We start from the raw sequence: 26,030 nt of genomic DNA, 5'->3' as shown, positions 1-26,030 counted from the left end.
TCTACATTTTCAGTAGAGTGGATATTATAGAGTACTTTGGTGATAAAATGATTTATCAAAGCGGTGTCAAAATGCTGTCAAATTTTCAAACGTTTTAAAAACAGCGACATATTGTTACATACATCTGCAAATACTCAATGAATTATTTTATCTTTTTGCCAGTAGAAAATATAGCCATATTTAGCAATGTTTGCCAAAAATATTTCCTTAACTCAATTTTGTTATTACTAAGATATTTTTAAAATGTTTAAGCACATAGCAATGATTAGTATTCCTAATATGTGTAAGCACATGCCAGTGAAATTAGAGAGGTATTTTAATACCAGCGCCACCTGCCGGACATATTTATTAACCGAATATAACATTTAAAGCAAAGGATGAAGTAACGAACTAAGTGGGTTGGCAAATTAGGGCCTTAGGAATATTTTGAGATCTAACAACACATATTGGAGATATTTTTGGATATTTTATTTACTTTCATTCATTTATTTTTATTTATTTATTTTCCTTAAAAAATTATATGATTAAAAAAAGAAATCATTGCAGCTATGCTGTGAAAAATCACTTTACGGAAAAGTTCTTGTATTGAGAACTTTTTTATTTCACAAGTTATCTTCACGAAATTTTCGGACAAATTATTATGCCAAACAATGCCATCAGCTGCGAATATATTTTTCAAATCAAACAACTGTAACATATAGCTGTCATACAAACTGACCGATTTTTGTTAAGTTCTTGTAAGGACAACTTTTTTATTTGACGAGATTTCTTCACGAAATTTTGTACAGATTACTTTCTAAGACAATGCTATAATTTCTTGAAAAAATTTGTCAGGTTGCATGTCTGCAGGATATGGTTGCCATACAAACTGACCGATTTAAGTCAAATTCTTTAAAGAAAATTTTTTATTTGACGAGATTTCTTCATGCAATTTTTTATAGAGTATTTTCTAAGACAGCGCTATAACATATAGAGAAATTTTTAAGATCCAACAACTGTAGCATATAGCTGCCATACAAACTGACAGTTCCAAATCAAGCCATTGTATGGAAAACTTTTTTCTCTGACAAGATAACTTCACGAAATTTTGTATGAACCATTTTGCAAAACAATGCTATAATCTTCAAACATATTGCTCACATCGGACTAATATATTATATAGCTGCCATACAAACTGACAGATTTAAATCAAGTGCTTGTATGGAAAACTATTTTGTTTGATGAGATATCATTACGAAATTTTGTAAGGCATATTTTCTAAAGCAGCGCTATAATATGTTAAGAAATTTTCAGATCGCATGACTAAAGCATATAGCTGCCATACAAACTGAACGTACAAAATCAAGTATATGATCTTTTTACACCCTTTTATGCTATGAGAAAAGCAACAATGAAGGTATTAAAGCACTAGAGCAGCTGCTATGAATTTTTTGTCTTTATTTTGGCCTTCCGGCATTCTCAAGCTTTGTAGAAAATTTATTAAATATTTTTATTTAAAAATCTCAATATCAAACAATTTTTTAGAGAAACAAAAATTAAGAAAAATTAAAGAAAAATATGAATATTTCTTATTAAAACATTTACAAAACATATTTTTATCACTCTAAAGCTAAATCTCTATAACTTTCAGTACTCACCATACAATTGTGGTACTTTTTCCGTCCTTTCTAACGCCAAAACCGCAATATACCTCCACTCATGTGGAAATATGCTGCAAATATAAGTAACACTGCACAATTTTAAGCCTTAATACACGAAGCTAAAAGTTGAAGCGAAGCACCGAACCGAAAGTACACAAATTAACTTAACTTTTTATAGTAATCAATAACTTTTAAAGAATATTTAAAAATCTTTTAATTTTTATTAAAGCAGCAGCACTAGCATACAGTTTAAGTAACGCTCAAAATGGCTCCAGCCGCAATTTCAACTCGAACGAAGTTCCAGGCTTTAGTTGCCACACAAAGCGCCCAACAAAAGTTCGTCAATGAACTTGAGTGGCGAGTTCAAAGTCAGCGCAAATTTTAACTGCTTATATATATACAGACAAATATGTCTATGTATGTATGTAAATCAGGGTATAATGTAGCAAGGGCACAGATTTCGCAAGTAGAAGAGATGCACTGGATATAATGTTTCGAAAATTTATTTATTACTGCAATTTTTATATTTCAAACATTTTTTTAATACAAAATTAGTACTTTTATACTCGAAGCACGTTCGTTGCTTAAGTCTTTTGTTTAGCACTAGTATATATGTAAATATGTATATATAATCACTTCTTACTCCTTTTTCTTGCTCTTTCACTACACTTTATGTAGCAAGCACACACACACACTAACTCGACGCGAGTTTAACCAATTCGGTGGCAGAAGACGAGTCGCTTTTATGTTGCTAACGCGCACGCAGTCGCAAGAGAACTGATGGCCCACAAGCGAGTCAAGGCAAATCACAGTCGCCGCTGAAGAAATTGCTTTTACCACAAGATCAAGTTTACAACGCTGCAACGGACGGTGGCAATAAGCAAATAGCAAATAAATGCTAGAAGCAAAAGGAAAAATGAGAAAAATAAAAATAAAGCAAATAGAGAAAATAAAGTAGAGAGAGCAAGCAAAGTGGAGAAAGAAAACAAAGTAGCGAAAGAAAGTTATAAAGCACAAGCTGGCAGCGGCCAAAGCAGTGGACAAAGCGTTCGAAAATAAGAACAAAAGAAAGCACGGAGTTGATGGGTATCAGTGATGAGTTATTTAAGAAGCGCACAGAAGCAATGGGAGAGAGCAAAGATTGCGAGCAGATAGTTGGTAAAGTGGCAAGCAAGAATTGTAGAGGTGTGTGGAGCAGAAAAAAATAGAAACAATAAAAAACCGCAAAGGTGGATAAAAGAAGAATAGCAGCAATAAGCCATTAACTAACTAGTAATATATATACATACATATATATATACATACATATATACCTCACTATCCATAAATACATATTTTTCTCCGCACATGAACGCCCGATCAGCAACGATCGCGCATTAATTTGCCAGCAGCGTGTTGCATACGCATAGTCTAATAATAAATGAGAAGTTCTGCATAAAGCAAAATATACAATCATATCACTGGCACGCACATATTTACGTGTGCGCTGCTCGCTCGTATTTAACGACTGTCGTAGCGCGCCGATGGGGTGATGTATGTATATGCGGTAGCTGATGCCTAGATCGCCGGGGCAGGCATTGAACCTGACTTTCTGTTGATTGCTGTTGGTGCTGCGGCCACAACAATAATAGCTGATTTTATTGCTATGTGTGCGCATGCGCGCTGCGTTTGTAGGTGCATGCGTTTAGGTGGTTTTTATGTTAAAGAATTTTTCTTTTGTTGCGTTAAGAGTGGAGGCCGGTAGAGTGTGTGTAAAAGAGAGTGCAGCGTAAAGTTGGGAAGTTGATAGAGGAGGAAGAGCGATGAAGTTATAAAGGTAGGTAATGAGATGAGTATGTGAGAGAGCAGTAGTTTAAGAGAGTACGCGCTGAGAGTTATAGATTGGGTGGTAGATCTCTTACAAGTAAGTATATCATATATATATAGATATTATTCGTTATTGCTCCTATTATTGGTTAGTTCTTGGTTTTTCGTTTTTTATAAGTAAAATTTTATTATTTTATAAATATTTATTGTATTTTCTGCTTCAATTATTTCACTACCCATTTTTCTTTTAAATGGATGGACTATAATTTCTTGAAATCTATTGCCTAAGAGGTTATGTCAAATTATGAGTTTAAAAATTTTTTTTTTTTTTTATAAATTGATTAATATTATTGGTATTAAAAATATTTTCAGAAAATTCGAAATTGATACTGAAAAACAAACTTAAATTGAATATAAGTTAGAAAAAATTTTCAGAAAATTTTAAATTCATCCGATAAATAATTTCGAGTATATGTTTTCTCGAAACAACTTTTCCGCACGGTACCGGCATTATCTCAAGTTCTATTCAATCGACTTACTAGAAATTTTGTGTGAACCTTCTTTATATAATCCTTTATTCTTTATCTTTATATAATCCTTAATCCTTTGTTTTTAATATCTAAAAAAAAATTCAGGAATTTCAAAAAAGCGTAAAAATTTATTTTTATTTTCAGGCAGTCGCCATTTTTCAAAAAAAAATTTTTTCGTGTTCCCTGAGGTAGGGACTATAACAGCATCCCTACTGATTAAGATTAAGAATTTTTTTTTCAGACCACCAGGAGAGTCAGGATCAATGTCACCAGGATATTTATATTTTTTTGTAAATTTTTTTTTTTCTGTATTCTTAAGATATCTATAAAAACTCCATAAAAAAAATGGATAGTAAAAATATTTTTGGTTTTTTTCAATTTAATTCAAAAAACTGCCCAAAAATTTGATTTCTAGAGTAGAATACCTCCTTAAGAGTGGTAGAGGGACGTAGCCTTTTGTTTAACAAAAAATTATGTAAAATATTATTATTTAAACAAAAGGACCATGAAAAAATATCTATAATATAGTACGGACATTTTTTTAGTTTCGCAAAATTTCATCGATTTATCTCCAGTAGCTTATAAGAAAATAGTTTTTACAATTTTCTCGTCCTCTAAATTTCAATCTTCAAAAACTTTAACAGAAAAAATAATTTTGACGAAATAAAGGGTGATTTTTTAAGAGCTTGATAACTTTTTTTAAAAAAAAAACGCATAAAATTTGCAAAATCTCATCGGTTCTTTATTTGAAACGTTAGATTGGTTCATGACATTTACTTTTTGAAGATAATTTCATTTAAATGTTGACCGCGGCTGCGTCTTAGGTGGTCCATTCGGAAAGTCCAATTTTGGGCAACTTTTTCGAGCATTTCGGCCGGAATAGCCCGAATTTCTTCGGAAATGTTGTCTTCCAAAGCTGGAATAGTTGCTGGCTTATTTCTGTAGACTTTAGACTTGACGTAGCCCCCACAAAAATAGTCTAACGGCGTTAAATCGCATGATCTTGGTGGCCAACTTACGGGTCCATTTCTTGAGATGAATTGTTGTCCGAAGTTTTCCCTCAAAATGGCCATAGAATCGCGAGCTGTGTGGCATGTAGCGCCATCTTGTTGAAACCACATGTCAACCAAGTTCAGTTCTTCCATTTTTGGCAACAAAAAGTTTGTTAGCATCGAACGATAGCGATCGCCATTCACCGTAACGTTGCGTCCAACAGCATCTTTGAAAAAAAATACGGTCCAATGATTCCACCAGCGTACAAACCACACCAAACAGTGCATTTTTCGGGATGCATGGGCAGTTCTTGAACGGCTTCTGGTTGCTCTTCACCCCAAATGCGGCAATTTTGCTTATTTACGTAGCCATTCAACCAGAAATGAGCCTCATCGCTGAACAAAATTTGTCGATAAAACACATTTCGAACCGAACACTGATTTGGTAATAAAATTCAATGATTTGCAAGCGTTGCTCGTTAGTAAGTCTATTCATGATGAAATGTCAAAGCATACTGAGCATCTTTCTCTTTGACACCATGTCTGAAATCCCACGTGATCTGTCAAATACTAATGCATGAAAATCCTAACCTCAAAAAAATCACCCGTTATTTATATCAAGAGGTATGCGTTTGGTCGCCCTCCTAACGAGCTCCTAATTTTCAAAATCGGTGATTTTGCGAAATATCCCTGGATCACTAAACGTGGTTTGACCCGGTTTCTAAAACTTTTTATTGCATTATCTATGGTTCAATTCATTCTTTTCGTATCAAAGGGTAGCTTTCAAATGAGCCTGATAAGTTAAAATGTTCCACGAGAATAATTAACCTGAACTTTATGCGATAAATTACCTGTCAAAAGATTTCTATGTACAATTCAAGTGTGTAGTTTAACCCTTCAGCGACCACCAAAGTACTTTTATAAGTTTTTCTGGAATTAGTGCTAAATGCGACACTTCAGGTGGTAACAAAAGGGTTAATTTTGTTTAAATTCAGTTGAATTAAATTTTTCATAGCATATGCATATAAACAACGTGCGTTCCAAAGTAAACAGGACTTAAAAAAACAGAACAAATAGTTTTTTCGGCAATCAAAATCAATTTATTTTATTCAAAATAGTCTCCTTCTGCTTCAATACAGGTTTTTGCACGGTCCAAAAGCATGTCGAAGGAGTGTTTTAGCTCGTTGACCGGTATGGCCGCCAGTATACCGGTGCAAGCCTTTTAAATGGCCTCTACGTCTGCATAACGCTTTCCTTTCATGGGGAGATGCATTTTTCCGAAAAGGAAGAAGTCGTTAATGGTTAAAATGTAATTTTTGGTCAAATAAACGGTCACAAGCGTCGACACGAATGTTGGATTCTGAGCAATTTTGGTCGTCAGTCAATTTGTGCGTTCACACACCTTTCGTAAGCCCAAATGTTCGGTCAAAATGCGATAAATTTCAATGAAATCAGCGCGATCGATTTTTAATGAATTCATGCACAGTTTCAATGGAATTTCCCGGCTCATTTTCGCACCGATAACACAAACTTTCTGACACTTAAAACGCAAAAATCGCATTTCCAATCGATGAAATGTCATCAAATTCTCACTGGACAATCGATAAAAATAGCAGATTATAACGTACCAGTCGACATATAAGTGGCACGACCAGGGGGCGCTAGTGCTGTTTACTTTGGAAGGCACCTTGTAACGGGTGATTTTTTTGAGGTTAGGATTTTCATGCATTAGTATTTGACAGATCACGTGGGATTTCAGACATGGTGTCAAAGAGAAAGATGCTCAGTATGCTTTGACATTTCATCATGAATAGACTTACTAACGAGCAACGCTTGCAAATCATTGAATTTTATTACCAAAATCAGTGTTCGGTTCGAAATGTTTTTATCGACAAATTTTGTTCAGCGATGAGGCTCATTTCTGGTTGAATGGCTACGTAAATAAGCAAAATTGCCGCATTTGGGGTGAAGAGCAACCAGAAGCCGTTCAAGAACTGCCCATGCATCCCGAAAAATGCACTGTTTGGTGTGGTTTGTACGCTGGTGGAATCATTGGACCGTATTTTTTCAAAGATGCTGTTGGACGCAACGTTACGGTGAATGGCGATCGCTATCGTTCGATGCTAACAAACTTTTTGTTGCCAAAAATGGAAGAACTGAACTTGGTTGACATGTGGTTTCAACAAGATGGCGCTACATGCCACACAGCTCGCGATTCTATGGCCATTTTGAGGGAAAAACTTCGGACAACAATTCATCTCAAGAAATGGACCCGTAAGTTGGCCACCAAGATCATGCGATTTAACGCCTTTAGACTATTTTTGTGGGGCTACGTCAAGTCTAAAGTCTACAGAAATAAGCCAGCAACTATTCCAGCTTTGGAAGACAACATTTCCGAAGAAATTCGGGCTATTCCGGCCGAAATGCTCGAAAAAGTTGCCCAAAATTGGACTTTCCGAATGGACCACCTAAGACGCAGCCGCGGTCAACATTTAAATGAAATTATCTTCAAAAAGTAAATGTCATGAACCAATCTAACGTTTCAAATAAAGAACCGATGAGATTTTGCAAATTTTATGCGTTTTTTTTTTTAAAAAGTTATCAAGCTCTTAAAAAATCACCCTTTATAAAAGTAATATTTTAAGCCTGCAGGAAACTCAACTTGTTTTGTTGAAGGTTTATATGGGTGAAGCTGGTTCCTGCGCTCAAACTTCCTGAACGATTGTCCCAGTGCATCGCGAAAGATACGCTCGTTAAGAATAAATAAATGACAGAACTTGGATATGTTGCTACAGAATATAACAGTTTTGTTCACCTGACGGTTTTATATATCTCTTAAAACTAATTGAGATAGATATATGATCAGGATGACGAGAAAAGTTGAAATCCGGTTGACTGTCTTTTCAGCCGTCCGCCAGACCAACATCGAAAAAAGTGAATGCTTAAGAGCTTGAAATTTTTAATTTTTACTCAAGTTCCGTCACTTCTCTTATCTCTAGATTCAAAGTTTTTATTGATTGGCCTGCATTCCCCTTAGCTCAATGAATCTTTCTCCTCCAAATCACTTCACCAATCTCCACCCTGCTCTATTGTCTCAATTTACCGTTAAATATATTGAATCCTGTTGAGCCATGGCTTATATTAAGCGCATTATATAACTGTAATTTGTCTGCCACACATTCGAACCATATATTGCAAGCGGTAAATAAACTGCACCCAGCTGTGAGAAATCAATTCACCGGCAAATGCTAACAACTATTTCTACAGTAGAAGGACGCAGTGCTCTCGTTAGGTAACAAGCGACAACAATTCGCTATAAAACACCGCAGTATATTTCCTTGACTTCATGCATTTTCCGCTGTTAAGCAAATCCATTTGTGCATTTGTAGCTCGCATCCGCTCGTTAGAAGCTTATCTTATCACTGTGCACTTTGTAGGTATGCGAAGTGTCAACAAACTGTGAGCGGCAGCCAGCGACGAGATGCAAAACAAATGAGCAACAAAGTAAATGGTAAAGGTATTATAAATGTAAATATATGTTTCCTAAGAATTCTTTTATCAGTTGATCTAGAAAGAGCGGAGATTATTGCTTACATGTTGTCAAGTCGATAAACAGACAGCAACAGTTCATTGGTCCTCATGTCTAAGCGCTGCTTTTCGCTGATTAAAATCGATGTGCTTGTTTGCATGTATTTGTAAAATGTCGCAAGCTTAGAAAAAGGGCGCGCAGACAGAATTGAATAAATTAGAGATAAACAAATTGACAATATTCTTAGCAAACGAGAGGTGAAAATGAAAAGGGAACACGCAAGGATCACTGTTAGGAACAAAAGAAGAATAACTATAGAACAACTGCGTATAATTTATTGTAAGCAATTTTGGTTATACATAGTACCCTAGCTATACTTTGAGAAGCAAATCTAGTCTAAAGTTTCGAAAAATTCAATTTTATCTATCCTGCATATATTGCTTGTCTTTACCGTTTTACAGTTTTCAAACTACAGGCCTCCACAGTATAAACGCACAGTTCAGTTAGCTTCACCTTTAATCAGATATTCTAGTCTATAAAAAAGTATCGATTTTGCTTATATGTTTTCATAGAGATATGTCTAGAAAATATCCACAAGAAAATTTTTGAAAATTCAAATTAATTTCGAAGAAGAAGGTACTTTGTTGACCAGGCATTTAGTATTCTCCTTTTTACAAAAAATGGGGAAACAAATCTGAGACAACTCTGAGGAGTATCGAAATTAATTTTTCATAGAAAATAGGGACAGTCAATACTTCCATTAATAACATTGAAAACAAATGAAAGGTAGAGAACGGACCGTCAATCTTCCAGTGATTTAAGTTGTAAAAGCAATTAACGAGATGTATGCGATGGTATTGCGTCAACAAACTTTCAGGAGCGGAGGGTAAATTCAAGAAAAATCTTTTAAACGCATTCAAGCACAGAGAATGATTTATAAGTGATATAGTTGATGTGATTAATGAAAGAAAATCTGTTGTCAAAGATTACCCCAAGATCTTTGATTTCAGTTATGCATTTTAGGACGCAGTTTGAAAAATTTAATAAACAGCACAAAGAGAAAGGGACCTAAAACGCTTTCTTATGACACTCCCGAAGACGCAGTGAATGATGACACCCCATCGACAATAACAACACATCGTCTATGAGGTATGACAATTAAGTAATGAGATTGATTCCATAAAAACCGTATGTTTGAAAATTATTCTACAACTCTGCCATCCCCTTCAAAGTAGTTCCCTTGGGCAGCTATACAGTGATTCCAGCGCGTTTTCCATGCTTCATAACATTTCTGCAACGCTTCGACAGCATATTCGAAAGCATATTTTTTAAGAAATTTTCGAAAATGCATCACATACTATAAGATCTAAAAATTTTTAAATACCACAGCTAATCGAAGGTTACTTCAACGTGGTATCGAACAAGCAGCTTAGCAATAAACCCAAATAAATGCCAAGAGGTTCTATTTACCAACAGGTATACGATCCCATGGCTATCTCCACATTCGGAGGTTCACGTCTTCAATCTGTTGATAATGTGAAAAAACTAGGGCTTATCCTTGACAGAGAGTTGCCTTTTATTTCTGTAAAGGAGTTGTAAGGAAAAGGTGGAAGCTTTCACTAAAGCTGATGTTTTGGCTCTACAAAATCGTAACGGAGGCAGTACTATGATATCTATCTCGGTTGTAGAGCGCTCATTGGGAACTTCAAAGTAGATAAGATAGTCAGGGGTGGCACCCTTGCTCCACTCACGTTGGAATGGGACCGAACTCGATCTCCATTAGCAGCTTGCGTTTCATGACTGACGTCGACGACCCTTTCCTGTGCGACTGCAATAACCTTTTGGCGTAAAGTAAATCGCAGGATACTTTCTGAATTACTTGCCCTTCAAATTTTTCAAATTTCATCTTTCGGCATTAGTAGGAGTTCTCACTGGATATTGACGGCCGCAAGTTGTCAATGTTGTATGAGGAAAGTTAGGTGGACACATTTAAACAATTTCTTCTCCATTGCCCAACCTTTTGCAAGGCCGAAGATGAAACCTCTCAGTAGTCTTACTTTCGGCGAACCAGGGAACTTAGCCGTAACTGACGTTAGCCGTCATAACTAATTTGTGGTAGGCTTAAAACGCTTTGACGATTTGTGAGGGCTCTTATGTTCTATCAAACTGGAGTTTAACGTAACACAATGAAATGGCGTTCTAAGCTGTTCAAGTGAAATCCCTGTTAACACCGACCACTTAATCTAACCTAACTTAAGAGATCTAGATAATTTCGAAAATGTTTTCTTAGACTGCTCAAATAACAGTCTTTAACCGAATAATTCCGGTAACATAGAACCGTATGTCAACGTATATGAATTGTTCTTGGTTCGGTATAAACAACATTTTGGAAAGCACGCCGAAGATATTGGGTAGTCAAATAAGACTTCTCGTATTTTGTCAATAGATGTCGTTGAAGTCGTATATCTCCAGTGCTACCAATTACAATATATCATATCATATAATGTTGGAAAGGTGAGATTTCAAGCTTCCTTGAGCCAAATAAATAAAAGAAAGGTGAAAAAATAAGGGAAATTGAAAAAAATGTTACAGCTGTTCAAACATGAAGAAATTCGCTAAATTTTGAAATATTTGTAAAAAAGGGAAGAATGCCACACAAGCCACCAACGAAATTTGTGAAGTTTGCGGAGACAAAGCTGTATCAGTTCGTTTAGCACAACAAGGTTTCACTCGCTTCGCTTGAAGTTTGATGTGAAATACGAAAAAACTTTTACGACTATCCAATATTTTAGGCCCTTGAGTTATTTTGATTCAGCATTTCTCAAAATCATAAATTTCAGTGTCTTTTCAGAAGACCTCGAATTACCGCTACATTAATTGCTTAGAAAATATTTTATGTGTATACACTTTCGAAAATTTCTTTAAAAATCTACGCATGTTATTCTTTACAAATTTATGCTATATATACATACATATATGTATAATGTAAGCTCACTAATCATTAGTAGTGTTGAAAAAACTGCGTAGAAAAATAAAGAAAAAGTAAATAAATAACCGAAGTCAAGGAAGACAGTGACCTGCAGAACCTTTGGCGAGAAAGCGCGAAATTTCCAACAAAAATTATTTACGACTGTTCAGTGGACAAAAAAAAATTACAATAATGTGGTAAATAGCAAATATGCAGACATACGCTGAGGGCAAACTAAAAACAAGCAAAGTGGTAAAAAATAATGCAAAAAGGAAGGAGAAAAATAAAAAAAAAAAATACTACAAAAAAATTAAAAAATTAAATACTGCAAAAACTACTCAAAGAATTGCTAAAAATAGTTTTTTCTTTAAATATATAGTTACATATTCATTAAGCACCGTTTTGAACAAAACGCTGTAGTTATAAGTGCCAGCCTTTTAGTAAAAGGCAGTGAATGCAAGGCTTTCTAGCAAAATGTACAAGTGTATTGTGAACTTGCAAAAAGAGTCATTAAACTTTTGCGTCAAATAGCTGAAAGCCAAAGCAGCGAACTGCCGCTGCTGCAATTCTAAGATTTTCCAAAGCTAAACTTATGTAATAAGCATGCTACTGATTTTCAATGCTAAGCAATGACATAACCAAAGCACAGAAACTAGGCCATTAAGCAGAACGTTGGCTAGCTATAAATATCTACAGCTATATATGTACATGTATACGAGTACGTGTGTCTGGGGAGTTAATCAAGAAGAAATAAAAATGTGGCCAACCGTCAATAGGTGAAAAGTTCATGCAAAATGTGAATGGTGGCTTGTAAAATCAGCAGAAGCTTCCATAAACTGCAGCAAAATATTATTACTACAGACATCCATATATATGATAGACATATATTCATGTAGATATGTATATATCATATATACATACCTACAAATATATGGATCGCCAACTTGCAACAGTTGATTGACTTGGCAATTACCAACTTAGAATGGCTATGCGCTAATGAAGCGACCGCCTTATGGGTGAGAGCGGCAGCTAAACACTGTATTTATACTCGTATATATGTATGTATGTATATCTACCGAAATATATATAAACACATTAATACGTAATTCTTCGCTTCTGTCTGCTGATTGATTTCATATCACGGCCGTTTGCTGCGCCATCACCATATTTAGTTGGTTCTTGTATGAAGTTATTGCTAACCAAATGTGGCTTAAGCTGACTCACTTCGCTTACGCATTTTGCTCACTCATTACGTTCACTCACTTCGCTCATTAACTTCGGTCACTTATTTCGCTCACTCAGTTTGCTCACGCATATTATTCACTCACGTACTCCTTTCATTCACTCATTTCACTCACACCTTACCAGCAGCAGCAGCGTCTCTTCTTCACTCAAATTCTGCTGATCTACACTCAGCTGTTTGGCTACGAACAGCTGACCGCAGCTGTTGACTTTTGGACTTCAGCTGCTGCTTTGGAAACTGTGTTAGCAGTGGCTTACATTGCAGCACGTCTTATGAGATAACAGTAGCGCCGTTCGCTTGCGAGACAGTATTTGTGGAGTACGTAATCAAATAAGAAAATTATTGTACAACAACGAGACCAAATCCTAAAACTTTCCGAGTTGTTCGTCAGATTGGATAGAAATTAAGCGACTTCAAATATTACTAATTGTCCAAAAATATCCATAACAGCCAAGGAAGAATACAGTATCGGCTGGGTTGGCTTACAATGCCTTCTAAAAATTTATGTTTTTACGGCTTCGGCTTATTTTTAGAGCGCCAAAGGTTGGACAAAGATTGTTGGACAGTTTCAATGTCATATTCATAAGCCCACATCTCACCACAGAAAATGATGCGCTCTGCTTTACCTCGGGAAATTTTTTTCGGGGAAATTTAGGTAATTATTTTAGAAAATTTTCTCTTACAAGAATGTTAGGTTTTATAATACAGGGTACAGGTAATCGAATACGAATTTTTCAATTGAAAAAAATTTCCCCGAGGTATGTTTTTAAGGAAATGTTCTCTTACAAGAATGTTATGTTTTATAATGCAGAGTAGCACGATCTTATGATAATCGAATACGAATTTTTCAATTGAAAAAAATTTCCCCGAGATATATATGTATTTTGGAAAATTTTCTCTTACAAGAATGTTATATTTTATAATGCAGAGTAGCACGTTCTTATGATAATAGAATACGAATTTTTCGATTGCAACAAAATTTCTCCGAGGTATATTTTTAGGAAATTTTTTCTGATAATAATGTTATGTTTAATAATGCAAAGTAGCACGTACCTATGATAATCGAATACGACTTTTTCAATGGAAAAAAATTACCCCGAAGTTTATTTTTTTTATTTTTTTGGGAAATTTTCTCTTATATTAATATTATGTTTTATAATGCAGAGTAGCACGATCTTATGATAATCGAATAAGAATTTTTCAAGTGGAAAAAATTTCCCGCGGTATATTTTTTAGGAAATTTTCTCTTACAATTATTTTTCAGCTGTAATCAACTTCATTTCAGACTACAAATCAATATTCATATAATATTATTAACAGAGTTGCCAACCTAGAAAATTAATTATATGAAAAAGATTTAACTGTTCACTTTCTTTTACTAATTACATATGTGAACTAGTACTTTTGTGATATCAATCTGCAATTTACATACATATTTTCGGCCAGAGATATATTGTTATTTTTGGCTGAGAAAGTGCACTTAATTAATCTCTAACCAGTAAGTTTCCCTTTGCCACTGTTAAACGAAAACCCCTTATGATATTTTAGTATTACATATTAAATTCGTTATTCTTTCAAATAAGTTATCTCTTATATATTAACTATTTCCTTCGCCTGCCGTATTACAGATGTTCACGTACATCCGCACTTAATTTATAGGTTTGTGTGCACAATTTATTTCCCTCGCCACATTATAAGCACATCCTTTGCTCGTCAATTCTCCACATGCTTGGTTTCTTTTCAATACTTTTTATTTGGTCCTGCAATATTTTGTACTCCTTATAATTTTAATTACATGCGTTTAATTACTTCTCAATAAAACAATTACAGCGCCCCACACACTTACCCCAAATTCATTATTGTGCTTACTCTTTGATGATTTTAATTAAAAATTTACTTATTACACTCGTGTGCTCAAACGATTGCACGCAAAGCAATATGACTGCAGTAAATATCCACCCGATACTACTTATAATGTACGTTCGCTTTTATTGGTATGTATGTATTGCTGTATACAGTGTGTTGTAAAATATTGATTTACGAATATTGTGAAGGAAATAAGCTTCTCACTTTTGTAATGCAAGTAGCTATTTAAAAAGCGCGTAAAATGTTGCATGCGTCTTCGGACAAGAATATTTATAAATTTAGAAAATTAAATAAACAAACAAATAAACATTTTGCCTCAATGACATGTGATAAATAATGACATTTAGTATGTGTATTTGTTTGAAAACTTGTGACGCCTTAAGGTATGCAACAAATTTAGCTCTTTAATAATACATACTATTTAACAATTACAAATCTTCATTTGCTCAGAAACAGAAATATATTGCATGCGATTTTTTATCAAATACAAATTTATTTAAACCAATGCGATTTCGAATTTAAATGGGGGAACCTTTCCTTCCAAAGAAAAATTCAAACAACAAGTACTACTATCTTCGCTTGCTCAGACACCTATTTATTAAATGCGTTTTTTTTTTTTCAAATACAAATTTATTGCATGCGATTTTTATATCAATATTAATATTATTATATTTATATCAATTTTTGGCAATTTTCCGAAGAATGCTACTGAATGACGAAAAGTAAGATTTTCAAAGAAAATTTCAGGCAACAGCAAGTAAGGAGATATATATACATATGTGCTGAGTCTTAGGCCAGTTCAGCAAGCATTGGTCAAGTATGCAGTCTCAAGGCCCTACCGTGGTAAATAGGAAAAACGTCCAGAGAGCTCTTCTCTCTCAGCAAGTTTCACCTTTCAATGGTTATAGCAGCCCAACGCTGACTAAGCACCAGTGAAGCCCAGCTATCCAATAGTAGAATACAAAAAGGCTGGAGCACTAACCCGTTCCCATTCTATATACTAGTACTTACCAGCTCGTCAACTTTACAGCTACCTGTGAATCCGCTGTGCCATCTGGCATCTATACTATTCTTATCATAACGTGACTCGATGTCATTGATAACATGGTTAGGTATTCTTTAGTCAGCCTTAAACGCACGTGAGCTCAAAATCGGTATTGCCACTCTGCACCCAGAGTCGCTGTTTGCATCGCTAAAGAAGGCTGCACTCCGCAACAAAAAGCATATTGCTACCTTACTAGCAGCAACCTCAGCTTGAAAGAAACTACAATAGTCAGTAACCCATCGGTAAAAAAGCTCACTTTCTTTCACAACTCCCACGCACTCATGTAGACAGAGAAAGAGCCGCCAGTGTGTGATTTGGTAACTCTGTGTTCCAAAAGGTCCTGTATGAAATGTAAGCGTACGAGGATTTCCGAATATACAGACTCATGCTTTTTTAGAAAACCAGATTTCCTGAGTCTGAGTGTTGTAAAGAGAACTACATGGCGTGAGAGAAGCCAAACTCTCCCAGTTTTTGCGGAGTCATCAAAGATGTGTGTGGTCTAGCGTTGTCCTGATGGAAGACGAAGCCCTTTCTGTTGATCAGTTCTGGCCATTTTTTTCGATTGCTTGCTTCAATCTCATCAGTTGTTGACAGTAAAATGTAGAATCAATCGTTCGACCAGAGTGGAGCATAGTAGATGATACCTTTCCAATCCCACCATGCACTCATCATAACCTTTCGAGGCGTCAATCCTTGCTTTGCGTCTATTTGTTGCGATTCGCCACGCTTAGACCATGAACTTTTTCACACATTATTTGCTTCAGAAATGGTTCGATTTCATTTGGTTTCAGCAAAGAATCGTAGATCTTAATTCGGTCCATTCAATTTTTCACAGACAATTCATGTGGTAACCAAACATCGTGCTTCTTTTTGTAGCCAGCCTTTTTTAAATGGTTCAAAACCGTTTGATAATGAATGTTAAGTTCTTTAGTGATATCATGGCTGCTTATGTGTTGGTCCTGGTCAACTTTTTCCATAATTTCATGGACTTTTTCAACGATAGTTCGACCAGAGCGAGGTGCATTTTTCACATCGAAATTTCCAGTACGGAAACAGCATCATTGACAGCATTGACAAAATACGAAAAGCCTTTTTCGTCTAACCAATATTAACAAAAATCCATCAATAATTGTTTAATTCCAAAGGTCTAAATTTTCTGCGCCCCTAAATGTATACTAGATTTATTTTTTTGTACAATTTTATTTTCATTTATACCATTAACATATTCATTATCATAGCTCACTGAGTGCTTATAACACAATAATTTTTTACATTAAGTACATATATATACCGTTATAGTAATTTCTATATCTTTTTTATTAAAAAACTTATATTCGGCCACAAGACACAGAAATGCATTTCATCAAAAGACCTTCGAGTGCATTTTAATTATAACTTAAAAATACCATCCCTTATGTAGCTAAAAACATAAACAGAATTTTTTATTAAAATATTATTGTTTAAAATTAATATGGATTGCTTTTCGATTGCGTCATTTCGCAGAGCACGCTTAACGCCAAGCCAAATACTGCTGAATCAAATGTCTTTTAGTAAAATTAAAGCACTATAAGCTGGCAGCTGTGGTCGCTAGAGCTATGCGAAGGCAATGACAGCGCCAAATGTGTCGTCTGCGTTGGTGCCACAGCGACTGGCAGTGTGTGCCACATAAATTCTACGCCATAAATCAATGAGAAAACGTGAACGAAAGAGAGAAAATTAAATGAAAATGCAAAAATAAAAAAAATGTAAAATAATAAAAAAAAAGTTGCAAAGAAAAATTGCAATGCAACAATACAACAAAAAAACTGAAAATGTATGCAAAAATGAATTGGTTGCATGCAAATAAATAACGTTAATGTGAGCGGACGCCATGCAAGCAGCGCGTAAAGCAATGAGGCAAACAAGCAATAATAAGAAAATAAAAATAAAATAATAAAAAAAATAGAAAAAATAAGAAAAAAAGGAAAAAAAACCATTAAAAGAATACCCAAAAAAAGAAAGGCTACAGCAAGTAAAGAAAAACTATTGTAAATAATTGCGTCAGAATTTATGGCTGCGCGTTTTTATAGCTGCCCAGGCTGTAGCGCCTGAAAATATGTGAGGCACATTATATATACGAATAAAAAAAATATAAATCAATATGCCTGTCTGTGTGTGTCTCGTGACCAATCGCACGTAGAAATTACTACAGCATACACTCATTAACGCCGTCAAGCCGCATAAGCGCGCACTTGCCGCTGCGTTGCCTCCAATTCTTCAGGCGCCGCTGCGCCACCAACTTCCTCCGCGCTTTGTCTCGTTGCATCGTCAGCGTCATCGTCATTTTCATACGCATTTCCTGTTGCATAATCTTCACCAAACGCCTGTCGATTTGTCGTCGCTACGCCTGCACGTTCGCCACGCATCGCTTCGTCCGCCTCACGATGATCCACGGGCAGTTTATCGAGCGCATCGAGTATATATTGCAATGTGCGTCCAGCGCGTGGCAACATCGCATTCAGCCAGCTGCTGCGTCGTCCCTGCTTGCCACCGCCTTCACCACCGTCACTGTCATCATCGATGAAGTCTTCGTCGCCACCGCTCAGCGATCGTGCGCCACCCAAGTAGTCGGTGTAGTCATAATCGGACACCAATGGATTTACTTTCGAGTAGTAAATGGCGGCGAAAGTTGAGTAAATAATCAGCAATGCGGTGCCAGTCTGCAAGTGAAGACATAAAGAAGAGAATAAGGCATGTTGGAATGAAAATGTGTGTGGGATTAAAGTAGAGAAGTCTTTAACTACATGTGTTTGTCTTATATTATGTGTTACTTATATATGTAAGTATATATGTATGTATTTGAGCTAAAATTGATTGACATTTAATTTTTGCGTGGTCAGCATAATATGAGATTTATTGTACCATGATACGAAATACATATTCATATAAATAAGTATATAAAGGACTATGGAAATTCTTTGAACGCAAAAAACAGCAAACTCTCTAGACGTAAGGCTACACACCAGACTAACCTTCTGGCTACACATCTAGCCAGCCACAGGAAAGGCAGCGAAAATCACCTCCCAACTCAACAGACTAATGGCCATCATTGGAAACCCCAGCCAAGAAAAGAGGAAGCTTTTAATATCGACAAAAATTAGCGTCCTAATATAAGGAGCTGAAATCTGGGCAGACGTGCTTAATGGAAGGAGACAACAAAGCTTTTATCTGGCCGCGGATACTTCAAAAAGTACCTTCACAGAAAGCGACGGAGTATGGAACGGCGTTTCAACAATGGTATATGGATTATCATAACTCCAAATGCGGCAATTATGTTTACTAACGTACCAATGAAAACAAAAGTGAACAAATTTTACTTACGAAAGTCGGAATGGGTGCAATGCCCTTGATCGCCGTTCGGCCTCAATTCTTACACGAGTTAGGTTTTGCAAACCCCCAAACCCAGATCCGTCCGGAAATATGATGCTGTAAAAATGAGCATCATCCCTTAATATTTATCAACAAATATACCATACTAACACACAACATTGCCTCAGACTCACAACACTGATACGCCACCTTCACCACACTCACCATATCATGGCTTACAATCCACATTCTGCAATACTCATGAGAACACTACACATCGACACCCACACGAAAACAGATGCATTTTTCTGAGATGCTTAAGGTGTGACCAATATCCACAATTGAAGGAAAGTAAGAGATCGCAGGTCTGTAATATGTCAAACCTCTCGGCATAAAGTTTGCTATCAGCCGGAAATGTGATGCCAACCGTTTGCTGGAACTCGTAAGTTGTGATTTAGATGGAAAATGGACTGCCTGGAAAATGGAAAACAAAAGATCACAGAGCTCTACTATGCTAAACTATTGGACACATATGAAGCCGGATTGCAGAAAAAACTGTATGATTTTGAGTCGAACTTATCGAACTAGGCTGCGAACTTCTTCTACGTCCACCTTAAAACTAACAAACCTTCAGTAAATCACTTTTCAAAGAATTAAGGAAGTTAGAGTACCGCTGGTCTTAGTATTAAATGCTAAAAGGAGAATATAAATACCAGAAATTTATCGTACCACCCTGGAAGTAAACTCAAAATAAGCATTTTTTAAAGTGATTAAGAAATAAGCGATTTTTAAGTTCCAATCTTTTTCCATGATTCCAGTAATATTTTTTTTAAGACAAAGTTACGAAAAAGCCAATAAAATTGTGATATTAAAACTTCATATCTAGATACTTAAAAAATTTATTAAATATTTTTTAGTTTAATATTCATAAGCTGATTCCTCCAAGATACGCATAGCAACTCAAGTGAATCCAAATCATCATTTATCCTTTACAAAATATACATGAAAGCACTCGAAAAAGTAAGAACCAAATTTTCGGAATATCGAAAATTTTTTTTCCAAGAAATTCAGCAAATTTTACGAACACAGCGAAATGAACTCGCTGCACAACTGCTGAAAATGACATTTCAATTATAAATTCGCTCACATGAGCATGTGCGAGTGTGAGTGTTAATATATTGCTGTTCTGACTGTTTATATGTGTTGTTGTATGACAGTGCTGTTGTTGTAGACAGAAAATACAACTGTATCAAATATGAAAATACGCTCATAATTCAGCGTAACAGAAGTATGTCAAACGACCGTTCGACCGCAAAATTTTAATTTGTTAAACGCCGTAATGTATGCTACGAGTTTGCCGTTACGCATTATTTTTATACCCTGAACGGGGGGTATTAAATTTGGCACGAAACTTATAACACTCAGAAAGAAACCGGGGAGGCCCTTTAAAGTATATCGATCTGATATAGACATATATAAATGATAAGCGTGACGAGCTGAGTTGATTTAGAACATGTCCTTTTTTCTATCCATCTGTATACGCGGATTAGTCCTTCAGTTTTTGAGATATCGATCTGAAATTTCGCACATGAACTATTTTTTCCCATAGACTGCTCATTTGTTGGAATTGTTGATATTGGACGACAATAGCATATAGCTGCCATACAAACTGTCCGATCCAATTCAAGTTCTTGTATGGAAAAGTTGTTTATTTTCGAAGTTATCTTTACGAAATTTGGCACAGATTGTTATCCAAGATATCGCTATAATAAGAACAAATATTTTTTACATCGGACTACTATAGCTTATAGCTGTCATACAAATTGAACGATCAAAATCAAGTTCTAGTATGAAAATTTTTTTTATTTCACTAGATATCTTCATGATTTTTGTCCTAGAATACTATCTAAGACGTCGCTACAATCCATGATAAAATTGTTCAGATCGGACTACTATAGCATATAGCTGCCATACAAACCAAAATATCAAAATCAAGATAAAGATTTTTTACACTCTCATATGTTATAAGAAATTCGCATGTGAAGGGTATCATAGCTTCGCTGTAGTCAAAGTTAACGTTTTTGCTTGTTTTTGCTGGTTTTTTTTTTGCAACTCTCTTTTCCCAAACGCGCTGATGCACTCGGCTGCGAAAAATTTTGCGTGGCTGCCAATTAAATGACTGACCTTACCTGTACAGCGGCAAAAAGCGAAGCGAAATGATGAAAAAATTACAAGAAAAAAAAACAACAACAACCGCAAAATGAAATCCGAGCAGAAGAAACACCGTTGAGTAATGATAATTATAACCGCAGGAGAATATCAAGTGAAGAAGAACAATAAAAATGAAGCCAACAAAAACACATACACACACACATGTACAAGTAAAAACTCTTGCACGCTACACAGAAAATGCGGCAATAAAATCTACAGAGAGATACCGTTGAAAATTACAAGAAACACATTAATTAAAAGTGGGCATTGAAGAAATCGCGGCGCGCGTTGGCATGCGGCACCCGGTGGCGTAAAGCGCGGGCAGCTGCAAGTTGCACTCAAATTAAGTGGTGCAGCTCATGTGGCAAGCGCTGATGCTGAAATCTCTTGCGGGTCAAGTCCAGCTGTCAAAAGCACAGAAATACCACGCGGCGCGTTATCCGGTTTACTTGTTTTTCATCTAGATTTTTCTGCGAAAGTTTACCGCTTTGAGCCGCGGCGAGGCGGAGTTAAAAAAATGGCGTTAATTTCACAAATAGCGAAAAATCTTTCGCCAAAAAGCCTAAACGGTTTTTTTTGCACGGGCTTTAAAAGCAAAATGGCGCACACTAACACAACACGCACACACTGACATGCAAATATACGCTTCATTCAGCGGCGCGTCGTTGTTGGCGCTTTTGTGTTGCGCGCTTTCAGGCGCCCACATGGAAAAACTCGTTGAATGAATGGTGATTAACTTACGGGTGCGCGTTACAGCAAATGCGCAGCAAAACCGAACCCAAAGACAACTATATATTTATAAAAACACTGCTAGATATGTTTTTGAGCACTGCTTTTGTTTATGTGTACTGTGGAACGCCGTTAAGGGGAACATTTTGAAAGCAGAATTTAATAATTTTTGTTTTGTAGTTGAACACTAAGTATTAGACAGCATAATTGTTTATTTTTAAATATAATATAGTCTAATTTAAAAGATGTTCTCATTGAATAAGCCTAGAAACATCACGGAAGCATACTTTTTCCAGCAATTTGCTCCTCATTTTTATCACACTTCCTTTATAACTTATTTGAAAACAAAAATCGTTGTTCGATCGATCAGTTTTCATTTGATACCCATTTTGTCTAAGTGAATAAAAAAAAAGAAATATGGCAACCCTACTTTTTTTATTTCTCATTTTTGTAAAAAAATCTACTGGTGGCTCTCACTGTAGGCAAATTCTATTATCAATTTTGATTATCAATATCAATATCAATATCAATATCAATATCAATATCAATATCAATATCAATGTCAATATCAATATCAATATCAATATCAATATCAATATCAATATCAATATCAATATCAATATCAATATCAATATCAATATCAATATCAATATCAATATCAATATCAATATCAATATCAATATCAATATCAATATCAATATCTATATCAATATCAATATCAATATCAATATCAATATCAATTAAAAAATCAATACAAAAATCAAAATAGTCTTATGTGTAAAATTCTTCTCAATGATCCGTATAACATTTCTCGAATACGCCATTTTTTTATATTTTTTGGCTCCCTGTAAATCGACCCGCTCTAATGTGTGCATACATATATTTCAACCACATCTGGGCTTAAATACACGAATTTGGAAAACAAAAACAAAAAAATTATGAATTCAGCGATAGGTGAAGATAAGTATTGATCTATATGACTGAATATTTCACAAACTAAAAATAGGTGGCAACTCCACCAACTTTTTTTTGTTTTAAATATGCATTTCTATTACAGTAAAAGCCACAAAAAATACTTTTTGTATTTTTTACTTAAAAAAAATTATTTAAGCCGCACCAAAAAATATGGCAACTCTATTAAATAAGCACTTTTTTCTTTCTATTCATAGTTTTTTGATAATTTATATTTCAACTTACGGTAATTTACAATATTAATTTTTATTTTAATTAATTTGATTAATTTTCAGTTGATCGCAACTCTATTAAAAAAAATGTCATGAAATTAATTTTTTTATCAAATTAATGTATTTTTATATTTAACATTATCGACTTTACCCTATTAATTTAAATTAAATTCATATTCAAAATATGTTGGCAACCCTAAAACCAAATTTTTTCGGATTTAAATTTAGTGCGCTCACCTTAAGCAAGTCCCACTTTAATATTGTGCATTATGTGTCATAAGCTAGCATTCACATACACAACACACTCAACACGCAGACACAACATACCCATCTCAACACATAACACACACACACATGCAAATATGCACACACGCAACCCCACAATTATGCATACTCGCCCTTACACATACCCCACTGTGGCTTAACGCTGTTGCGCGCCATAAAATATGCAACGAAATGGAAAATGGACACATTGCAGCTGCCACGCCACGCACTTATGGGCGGCAAACTCTTTATTTTGACGGCAAAAACATATAGAGTTGCCAAAAACATAAAATAAAGAAGAAAGAAAGAGAAATTTAAATTTGGCTGCATCGAAATTAGAATAGCCTTCATGGATTAAGGTAGAAAAAGTTGTTTATTTTGAATTTAAGCAGTCAGTTCTTGCTGGAGAAAAACAAATTTCGATGAAAGGACTTTATTCAGATCGGTCGGTCCGAGCAGAACAGGTTCTTCAGGAGATTATAGCGCTGCTCAACAGAGAAAAAAGTTTTCCATACAAGGACCGGATTGTGAACGGTCAGCTTATATGGCAGCTATATGTTATAGTACTTCAATCTGAACAATTTATCAGGAGATTATAACGCTGCTTTGGACAATATTCTGGGATAAATTTCGTGAAGAAATCTTGTTAGAGGAAAAAGTTGTCCATATAACGACCGTATTTGAATCGATCAGTTTATATGGCAGGTATATGCTATAGTTGTTCGATTTAAGCAAATTTTCAGGAGATTTCATAACGCTACCTTGAAAAATATTCTGGGATAAATTTCGAGAAAATATCTTCTCAAATAAAAAAGTTTTCCATACAAGGACTGGATTTTTAACGTTCAGTTTGTATGACAGCTATATGCTATAGTGATCCGATAACGGCAATTCTGACAAATGAGCAGTTCTTTGAAGAGAAAAGCACGTTTACAACATTTCTGAGCAATATCTCGAAAATTGTGGGACTAGTTCGCTTATATACGTATGCAGTTGAATAAAGGGGCAGAGAGAAGAATTTAAACCGTCTCAACTCATCAAGCTGATCATTTGTATGCGCAATATACTTTATAAAATCTCCGACGTGTCCTTCTATATAAAAAAAACTTCTTCACAAACTTTATTTACCCTGTGTAGGGTATAAAAACGCACAGATATCGCGTGGAAAAAGTAAAAAAAAAAAATATGAAAACGCTTTATTTATACTAGCATGTTGAGACTTTTATCTATTCGTGTATAAATAAGTATGCGTGTGTGTGCGTGTGAAAGTTTGTTCATAAGTTCGCGCTTGTTTAACGCCTTTACTTGCAAGTTTTTACACGCTTAACGGTGTTGGTGTTTTGCGCGCGTTAAACCTCGCGGCAATTGCTTAACTCACTGCATGCGGCTTTAAGTATATATGTGTGTGTGTGTGTGTATGCGTGTTTGTCTCATAAGTGCATGTTTGTATGCCACAGCTATTCATTTACATATTTTTATTCACACATACCTCGCTTCACATATACCCCGCTTTGTCCCTCTCTTATATCAACTGCTTTACTCATACATTTCATTTCTCGCGGTGTTTTTACGCCACAAATGCCTTCCCCTTAATGCAGTATTCAGGCTTGTATGCCAATTTAGTTCATCCATTAGAATTTGCCACACACACACACACACATATGTACTTAATTATTTTATGCGAATAAAATGCAATGCGATGAAATGAAAGGAATGGGGGAGCATAAAAACGCCAAAGCATACTTGCCACTTTTCATATTCACACTTAATTCGCTTGTTGTTGCAAGGACTAAAGGTACTTGTAGTCAACGAGTTTCTTATATAATAAATATACATATATATATATACATAATTCTTTGTAGGGCTGTGTATGTGCTTTCATTTAACAAATTAAATGCTCTCACTTTTCATTGACTTTGCTTTTGTAAATTCTGTTTTCTTTTGAATTATTTGCGGTTAGCTGTTGGCATTTACATTTGGTTTTCAAGTATCGCTTTCAAAGCGTAAATATTTGTACAAATATTTAGCTAAAACAAACATACACGTTTTTACAAAAATTTGAATTTTTGTCCTTATCTTCTTCAATATTTTATATATTGACAAACTTGTACTAAAATTATGAAGGAATTCAGTTTGAAACGGTTATATACACTTGCGAGTCAGAAAAATTGCATTTTTTCAAATCAATTTTTCTTTGAAGATGCAATTTTTTTAACAAATAAACGCAAAATTCGATTATTAATTTTAATAAAAATTTTATTTCCTTACTCAAAATCAATAATATCAATAATTTTCTTAGAATTCGGAGAGCTGAGTAGTAAAGGAATGATTACTAGAATGGAAGCGGATCGGTGCTCCCATATCATCTTGTGTTCTAACACTGGGCTTTGCAGAAGCTTAGCCAGCGCTGGGTCACCATCGGTAAATGAACTGTCGCAAAAGCCTTTTAGCCCAAGTTATAACGAAAGAGATTTAATGATCTCTTTGCCGTCTATAAGGCTAAACTCTCCCTAGTTGTGGGGCTTTTAACAGGCCATTGCCTTATTGGCGTCCATGCTGTACGACTGCGACTCTTATTAGACGCCATTTGCTAAAGTTGCATGGAAAAAGATGAAGTGCAAACAACTCAACGCTTCCTACTTGACTGTCCCGCGTTTGGGAGATCAAGATTTAAA

At 35.2% G+C, this 26,030-nt stretch overlaps 2 protein-coding genes across 2 annotated transcripts in view; both read right to left on the bottom strand.

Moving 5' to 3' along the window:
• The window catches only part of LOC105222289 (mucin-2), a 127,365-nt gene extending 124,684 nt beyond the window's left edge, over window positions 1–2,681 (bottom strand). The window contains exon 1 of the mRNA XM_049446751.1: window positions 1,638–2,681. The gene's annotated coding sequence lies outside the window, so the exon portion shown is untranslated. The remainder of the gene's footprint in view (window positions 1–1,637) is intronic.
• Window positions 2,682–16,811: 14,130 nt separating this feature from the next.
• The window catches only part of LOC105222290 (caprin homolog), a 62,559-nt gene continuing 53,340 nt past the window's right edge, over window positions 16,812–26,030 (bottom strand). The window contains exon 3 of the mRNA XM_049451713.1: window positions 16,812–18,318. Coding sequence (XP_049307670.1) covers window positions 17,830–18,318 — 489 coding nt within the window. The 3' untranslated portion in view covers window positions 16,812–17,829. The remainder of the gene's footprint in view (window positions 18,319–26,030) is intronic.

This window comes from Bactrocera dorsalis, chromosome 1 (genome assembly GCF_023373825.1).
Source record: "Bactrocera dorsalis isolate Fly_Bdor chromosome 1, ASM2337382v1, whole genome shotgun sequence".
NCBI classification, from domain to species: Eukaryota; Metazoa; Arthropoda; class Insecta; order Diptera; family Tephritidae; genus Bactrocera; species Bactrocera dorsalis.
Note: the sequence above shows the minus strand (reverse complement) of the source record. Positions and strands in the feature narration are given on the sequence as shown.